The 8,820-nt window shown below is 40.2% G+C and overlaps 2 gene segments (V, D, J or C); one reads left to right on the top strand and one right to left on the bottom strand.

Moving 5' to 3' along the window:
• Positions 1-639: 639 nt before the first annotated feature.
• LOC120787588 lies at positions 640-8,052 on the bottom strand. The segment is given in 2 exon segments: positions 640-1,128; positions 8,043-8,052. A coding segment is annotated over 1 exon segment (261 nt).
• Positions 5,218-5,802, top strand: LOC120787587. The segment is given in 2 exon segments: positions 5,218-5,298; positions 5,495-5,802. Coding segments are annotated over 2 exon segments (360 nt in total).
• Positions 8,053-8,820: the final 768 nt, after the last annotated feature.

Below are 8,820 nucleotides of genomic sequence, written 5' to 3' on the forward strand. Positions count from 1 at the left end.
TATTCCACTGTAACATATTTTATTCATACTGTGTTCTCTGTATTCAGAAGGACAAACGTATTTTATGATTGAAATCAAAAAAGATTTTTGGATTAATTAATTCAGTAACAATTTCATTCTTTCCTGTTTTCATCTCGTTGAGTTTTCTTTGTGGTTGAACTCTTCAGTGGAAGCAGCATGCAAATATTTCTAAGGTTAGAATTACACTTCACACTCATTTCATACCTGTTTACGCTGATGATATACTGCTCTTGGTTTCAGATTTAGGAAATATTTTTGGGACTTTTTTGTTTAAAGGATTTTGAGAATTCTTTGGATGCACAGAATAACAGCGTCAGAGTTCTACCATTAACACCCTGCAGTAATAAGAGACGACTGGATTATACTTCATTGAAATGTTACCAGGTGTCTACCATCACTGGTTCTGAGTTCCGACTGAGTTCATACTCTTTACTCTCTTAATATACAGCATATATGGATATACATTATATTATGTAGTCTGACACTTTCTTTCTAAAGTCATCATGGAGAAATTACAATATTTTTATCAACTCAGTTTTCATCTGGTTGTAATTCACTCTCCGTGACACTTTCCCAATAATAAAGATGAAAACGACTGATGTGATGAAAAGACTTTTATTATCTAGAAAAACAGAAACATTATTGAAACGCTCGACAAGCTCGTAAATACTGCTACTGAAACAAGTCAAATAAAAGAGAGAGAGACAGTGTTACAGAGAGCAGGGGGGGAGCAGTAGCAGAGTAAAACCAGTAGCAGTGTTCCCAGGGAGTCGGGTCAGGACTGGGAACACTGGTCTCTCCTCAGCGTCTCTGAGACCAGAGTCTGGGAGCCCTGGGTGGCCTCACAGGTCACAGAGCCCACCTTGCTCCACTGGTCTGCAGTGAGCGTCAGGGTGCTGCTCCAGCTGTAGCGGCCGTCCTTGCCCAGCACCCCGGGGCTGCTGCTCTCCTCCCAGCTGCTGCTGCTTCTGCCTCTGCCGTCCACCTTCCAGGCCAGATTCCAGTCTGAGGGGAAGCCCTTGTTGGCCAGGCACATGAGCGTGGCCTTCCCCCGCTGCAGCTCCTCGCTGGAGGGGGGCAGCACGGTCAGGGTGGGACGGGCATCACCTAGGAGACACCAATCAGCTTAGAGGACAGGGACCACACAGCTGTCAATCAAACACCAGCCACTTTGACACCTTCACTGTGTGAGTGTGGGTTTTCTCCTTTAAGAAGTTTCTGTCAGATGTTTTTTCTGCTCCATCAGTCACTCACTCACACATTGTCTCACTTCCCTTGAAGAAGCCTCTCATGCATATCAGCACAGAGAGTCCTCATATGAGCTGAAAAATAACTGACGGCCAAATTAAAAATTCAGACAAATCTAAAAGAAAAAACAAAACGATAAAAAGCCTCAGAAAAGTCTCAAGATTGTTTCAAACTGGGGTAAAAAGAAGCAAACAGCAGTGATTTGACAGATGATTAAAAACTGAGCTTCAGTCAGACTGTTCAGAATAATTTGAACTCACCTTTAAAACAGCTGAAGAAAAGTGGAGATTTAAAGACTAAATTTTCTACAGTAGGATTGTTGTTCTCTAACCTTTCCTGCCGTTCAAATTATTTGCTTTTCACAAATGAACGGAGACATGTAAAGAAAATTTGAGTGAAGCTGCTCTGAGTTCAGCTTCACGGTTAAACAGGAGAAATGACCAATGAAACAGAGATTTTAAGGTGATTTACATCAAGCCAATGGAAATTTATGTCTCCTACAAATGTTCAGACACAGCAATTATAACCTGAACTGATGATACAATATTTAATATTTGATCAGAAACTTACTGCCAACATCCAGTCTGGTTCCTCCACCAAAAGTCCACCACAGTGATACAAACTGACTGAGTGGTCGCACAAAAACCTCTCACTGTAGAGAGACACGACTCTTTGACTTTGTCTGACAAAACTAAACCTGCAAGTCCTCAAGTTTCCCTCATCTAAACTTCTGATTACATGATTTCTTTTATGGACCGATCATGGCTGTTGATTGGATTCAACTTTTACGTTTTAAACACAAAACTGTATTTTTGGATGTTGGCAGAAAACTTCAGGCAAAACAGTCATTTAGGATGTAAAATCAGATGTTTTACTTTCTAGAGAAAAATGTACGAGTGAAAAGCAAAATATTGTTTGTGACATTATAAAATACATCGAAAATTGAACTTACTGCCAACATCCAGTCTGGTTCCTCCACCAAAAGTCCACCACAGTGATACAAACTGACTGAGTGGTCGCACAAAAACCTCTCACTATGGAGAGACACGGCTCTTTGACTCTGACAACAACAAACTCATCAAAATCAGTCTCAGTCTGTAAAACACAACTGGTTGATATGAGACTGAACTTTAACAGACTGCCAAGAAATACCAAAATTAATTGTTTTGTTTCATATTCATGATATTTTTAAATGTGTCTTGAACTAAAACTGAGTGCTGTAGATGTAAAATCAACCAAAACAGACATTTCTGAAGAAAATCTGTTCAGAGGAAACAAATCCACCTAAAAGGAGTAGTGATACAGTCCTAATCAATACTCTGATAAATTGATTGATCCATTGAAAAACAGCATCATCAGAGTGATCCAGGTCCCTGTTGGAGTCAGTCAGAGCATTTCCATAGAGAGCCACTTTGCATTAGCAGCACCACAGAAATCCTGCTCATCAAGAACATGAGTTTGACTTTCGTCCTCACCTGGACTCTGCTCTGCTGGTCTCAGGGTGAGGAAAATCCTTTTTCTGTCATGTGAAAATCATTTGGAGTGTATCTGAGTTTCACCCCACCATCTCATATCCAGTGTCTCTTCTCTCTCCTCAGGGTCTGTTGGACAAAACGTCCTGACTCAGCCCGCAGCCAAATCAGTGCAGCTTGGTCAACCTGTCTCTATTGAATGTATGGCCAGTCCAAAAGTAGCTCAGTACTCTGGACCACAATACTACCTGGCCTGGTACCATCAGAAACACACAACACACAGGTGGTTCATGATGTTCATAGTGTCTCCACCAGTTTCCCTCCTGAACTTCAAACACTTCACCTCCCACCTCAACAACCTGAAAGTTTCCTAAATGAAGAGAACAGTTCCAGTGAACAACTCAATCAGACCATTAAAATCATAGCAACATCTAGCAGAGTCCCCAGACTGTATTGAAATCTCAGGACACTGAAGCTCCATATATGCAATGTAACAAATGTTTTCCGTTGCAGAAACACTGACACTGTCATAAACATAATGTAATCTGAAACAGGAGACTAACACTAAATGTCCCTGAAAATATATGTGTTGGCAGAGGATCAGATTTAGCTTCGGACACAAACAGCGATCAAGATTTTCAGCAAGAGCCGCGATATCTAAGTCTGAGAGGTTAAGCTGCTCCAGCAATGACCGATTTCCTCTTACTTCCTTTCAGGTTCTGACATTTTTATGACTAGAATTTATTATGAACAGAAAAACTAACCACCTTTTTCAACCAGAGTGGAGTCTCAAAATACAATGTTAAAATGTACAGTTATCTATCGTCTGCAGACATGTAAAGAATCAGTTTCATCTGCCATAATAACAATCAACAGCATCATTCAAAGTCTGAACAATGCAGGACCCAGGATGGAGCCTTGTGGAACACCAAAACTTAAACGGATAGTAGGTGGTTCATAATGAACAAATGAGCCAAAATCATCTCTGCCTGACAGATAAGGACTGAACCAGTTTAACACTGTGACTCAAGCTGGAACAGGTCTACGGAACATCTATTAGTATATTGAAGCTGGCAGGGTCAGAGGCTGCACTGTATGTTTTTTTTCACTGCGTTCACACATTTTTCTACATATAGAGACCATCTCACAAAACAATCAAAGCACCAATACCACAATGACCCTTCAGTGCTGCAACATTGTCCTACCCAGCCAAAATACCAATGCCAGTTAGCAAAAGCTGTGTTCAACCAGTGACTTTCTCAGTAAAGGGTTCTGATATTCTCATAACTATACTAATAAGCTGCAGGTGTAAGCCTCCAATAGGCTGAGTATAGACGGTTTGGGATATTCAAGACTGAAGTTTCAAAAGACAAATGTTTATTCTGAATGTAAATCAAGTTCCAACATAAACATTTTGAGAGTTGTGTTTTATATTGTCAGAAGATTTTGAAAAGTGTGTTCAATGTATTGGTACCAGTACTTTTCTAACAAATATTTCCACTTTACTAACAAGTATTTTGGTGGGGAATAGCCATGTTTGGTGCAACTGAGAAAAACCGAGAAAAAGTGTAAAGGATAATTTCTCGTTCTCCAGGTTCAATCTCACGTCTTTAACCGCTTTTCCAAGGGTTGTCTCAGTGCTGTGGTACGTGAAGGAGCTGGAGTTAACTTCATGTAATATGCAGTCAGTTACTTAAAAGCTAGTTCAATCTTAAATACCTCAGTGTGGATGATTTTAAGTGTAATGTGAGGCAGGTTTCTTACCCTACTGATTGTCTGCATTGTTTTCATTCTAGCAAGGCTGCTTTTATGCTGCAGTCTTGACCAGAATTCTGACTGTTTCATCTGAATGAGGCCTTTATTTGACAAATAGAGAGAATTATTTTAAACAGAAGGATTTAATTTCAATGACTACACACCAGCCTGAGTTTCTGTAAACCTGAAGATCACCACGTGTTATGTCATGCTGCAGTGTCTACTCTGCAAACCTGTTTAAATGTCTTTTGAGGAAGAAATGACGAGGTGTCATCAGAGGTCTAAAGTCACATGTCAGAGACAATCATTCAGATCATTTAATGAAGAAATGACTGTTGAGTATTTCAGATGAAGACCTGCAGATACCAAAGTAACTGAGACAAAGTCAACACTTTTGAGGCAGTGGTAGAGAGCAGTGAGCTAATCCCAGTTTAGGTCTCCCAAAACCACAAAAACCAGTATCCCAGAACACAGCTGATACACATGGAAAACCAAACACACGACATTCCTCGGAGGCAGAGGGGGCGTAATGAAAAAATCTGATTCAGAATTTCTCTTATTCACCATGAGTATGATTTCAATCATCACTTGTCCCAACAGTGAGGAGGACGACATGTTGAGGACAGCTACAGTTCACTGACTCTGTGCTTTTGCATATGTGTCCTGCCTCTCTGCTCCCAGACCTTAAGAGGCCAGTGTTGATCAGTGGCTGTCCAGGTCTTTCACAGCCACTGACACACTGGCAGCACAATGATGATGTCTCTGACTCTACTGCTGGCCACCCTGGGGCTCCTTGTTCAGGGTGAGACTCTCCTCTGAAAACTTTGCTTCAGGATGCAGCCAGGTTCACCACAATGATGTTCTGCTATGATGGAGAAACACTGAAACAAGCAGCATTGACGTCCTTCCATCTGTTCCTTCATGTTAAAGAAATGATCCTCGTTTCTTCCAAGCTGGATTTGTCTCAATAACCCTTCTCCTCTTTTTCATATTTTCAGATTCATCAGGAGAAATCATCCTGACTCAGTCTCCTGGATCCCAGTCTGTTGTTCCAGGACAAACTGTCTCTATCAAATGTAAAACCAGTTCAGATGTTAGCAGCTTCCTCAGCTGGTACCTTCAGAAACCTGGAGAAGCTCCTAAACTCCTGATTTATTGGGCTACAACCCTTCAGTCGGGAGTTTCAGATCGTTTTAGTGGAAGTGGATCTGGGTCTGACTTCACTCTGACCATCAGTAGAGTTCAGGCTGAAGATTCAGGAGTTTACTACTGTCAGCAGGGTTACAGCAGCCCGTTCACACAGTGATACAACGTCGTACAAAAACCTCCCTCAGCTGCAGAGGAACTGATCTGAATCAACAGCTGCACTGAAACTTAAACATAAAAGTTTTATTTAAAGAAAATGTTGCAATAATGATCACGATTTAATATTTTACCACAAATGTCTAAAGTATTTGGACCGGAAAGTTGTACTTTTAATACTTCCATTGAAATTGGTTGGAAACCATTCTGATTAATTTTAATTAAAGCTAACTCCTTGAAGAAGATGACAATGGAAACTAAAAAAGGGGGTCATTATTTATTGATTGATTTTATCTCCTAGCCCTTTTTTTTCTTTTAATTCAAAACATATTCAGTAAATGAAAGAACAGCAGCAAAAATCTTACAAGAATGAGATCCAATTTCCTCTGGCGTAAAATTATCTGCCCAAATATACATTTGTCTATACTGTGTTCTCTGTGGTCTAGAAGGACAAACGATTTTTATGATTGAAATCAAAAGATTTTTGGATTAATTAATCTTAGCACAATTTCATTCTTTCCTGTTTTCATCTCGTTGAGTTTTCTTTGTGGGTTGAACTCTTCAGTGGAAGTAGCATGCAAATATTTCTATAAAGTTAGACCACTTCACACCCTGGTTCTATACCTGCTTATACGCCTGGATGAGGATACTGCTCTTGGTTTCAGATTTAGGGTGTTATTTTGGGAATTTTTTGCTTTAAAGGATTTTGGAGGAATTTTTCGATGCAAGGTAACAACAGCGGCCAGGAGTGTTCTACCATTAATGTCTCTGCAGCAATAAGAATGTACATCGATTATATCATTGAAATGTTACCAGGTGTCTACCATCACTGGTTCTGAGTTCCGATTGAGTGTCTATACTTTATCTCTTAATATACAGTATATATGATATATATTATATTATAGTTCAGACATTTTCTTTTCTAAAGTCATCATGAGAATTATATAATATTTTATTAAATTCTAGTTTTCATCTGGTTGTAACGCCTCCGTGATAATTCTTCTCAATAATAAAGATGAAAACGACTGATGGATGAAAAGACTTTATTATCTAGAAAAAATGAAAATATTGAAAACGCCGACAAGCTTCCGCAGAACACTGCTACTGGAAGCAAGTCAAATAAAAGAGAGAGAGACAGTGTTACAGAGAGCAGGGGGAGCAGTGCAGTGAGAAACTTGTAGCAGGTTCCCAGGAGTCGGGCTTGTGACTGGGAACACTGAACTTCTCTCCTCAGTGCCTCCTGAGACTGAGTCTGGGAGCCCTCTGGGGTACTTCACAGGTCACAGAGCCCACTTGCTCCACTGGTCTGCAGTGAGCGCCAGGGTGCTGCCCCAGCCAGATGCCTGTCCTGCCCAGCACCCCGGCTGCTGCCTCCCTCCCCAGCTGCCGCTGCTGCTTCTGCCCCTGCTGGCCCACCTTCCAGGCCAGATTCCAGTCTGAGGGGAAGCCCTTGCCACAGGCACACATGAGCTGGCCTTCCCTCTCGCCATGCAGCTCTCGCCGAGGGGGCATTGTCAGGTGGGACGGCATCACCCAGGAGACACCAATCAATGTAGAGGATAGGGACCACACAGCCGTCAATCAAATACCAGCCACACTTTGATACCTTCACGTGAGGTGGGGTTTTCTCCTTTAAGAAGTTTCTGTCAGATGTTTTTCTGCTCCATCAGTCACTTCACCACATTGTCTCACTTCCCTTGAAGAAGCTCTTCATGCATATCAGCACAGAGAGAGTCCTGTATGAGCTGAAAAATAACTGACGTGCCAAATTAAAAATCTAGACAAATCTAAAAGAAAAAACAAAACATAAAAAAAGCTCCCAAAAAGTCTCAAGATTGTTTGCAAATTGGGTAAAAGAATAAACAGCAGTGATTTGACAGATGATTAAAACTGAGTCGTTGCGTCAGACTGTTCAGAATAATTTGAACTCACCTTTTAAAACACATTGGGTGAAAAGGGAGATTAGCATCAAATTTTCTACAGAGGATTGTTGTTGTTCTCTAACCTTTCCTGCCGCTCAAAATTATTTGCTTTTCAAATGAAATTATATATGTAAAGGAAATTTGAGTGAAGCTGTTCTGAGTCTGCCCCACGTTAAACAGAGGAGAAATGACCACCAGAAACAGAGATTCAAGGTGATTTGCATCGGTCAGCTTGAAATTTAGCGGCTCCAAGTAAAATGTTCAGACATTGGTAAATTATAACTAATTATGATATAAATATTTAATATTTGATCAAACTTACTGCCAACATCCAGTCTCATTTCTCCACAAAAGTCCACCAATAGTAGTGATGTTAAACTGACTGAGTGGTCAACAAAAATCTTCACTGAGATACTACCTCTTGACTTTGTCTGACAAAACTAAACCTGCGTCCCTCAAGTTTCCCTCATCTAAACTTCTGATTACACAGATTTCTTTTGCGGACCCATCAAGTATTGTTGATTGATTCATCTTTTAATGCTTTAAACAGACAAACTGTATTTGGATGTTGGGTAAGAAAACTTCAGGCAAATAGTCGGTTTAGGGATGTAAAATCAGATGTTTTACTTTCTTCTAGAGAAATGTATTATGAAAAAGGCAAAAATATTGTTTTATATTATAAAATACATCGAAAATTGAACTTACTGCCACATCCAGTCTGCTGGTTCCTCCACCAAAAGTCCACCACAGTGATACAAACTGACTGAGGGTCGACAAAAACCTCTCTCACTATGGAGACACGGCTTTTTGACTCTGAGCAAATAAACCTATCAAACTCGTCTCAGTCTGGGAAATACAACCGGTTGGAGGCGAGACTGGAACTTTAACAGACTGCCAAGAAATTAACATAAAATTAATTGTTTTATTTCATATTCATGATATTTCTTTTAAATGCGTCTTAACCAAAACTGAGTGCTGTAGATGTAAAATCAACCAAAACAGACATTTCTGAAGAAAATCTGTTCAGAGGAAACAACCACCTAAAAGGAGTAGTGATACAGTCCTAATCAATACTCTGATAAATTGATTGATCCATTGAA

The sequence above is a fragment of the Xiphias gladius genome, unplaced genomic scaffold, assembly GCF_016859285.1.
Source record: "Xiphias gladius isolate SHS-SW01 ecotype Sanya breed wild unplaced genomic scaffold, ASM1685928v1 HiC_scaffold_275, whole genome shotgun sequence".
In the NCBI taxonomy this organism is placed as follows: Eukaryota; Metazoa; Chordata; class Actinopteri; order Istiophoriformes; family Xiphiidae; genus Xiphias; species Xiphias gladius.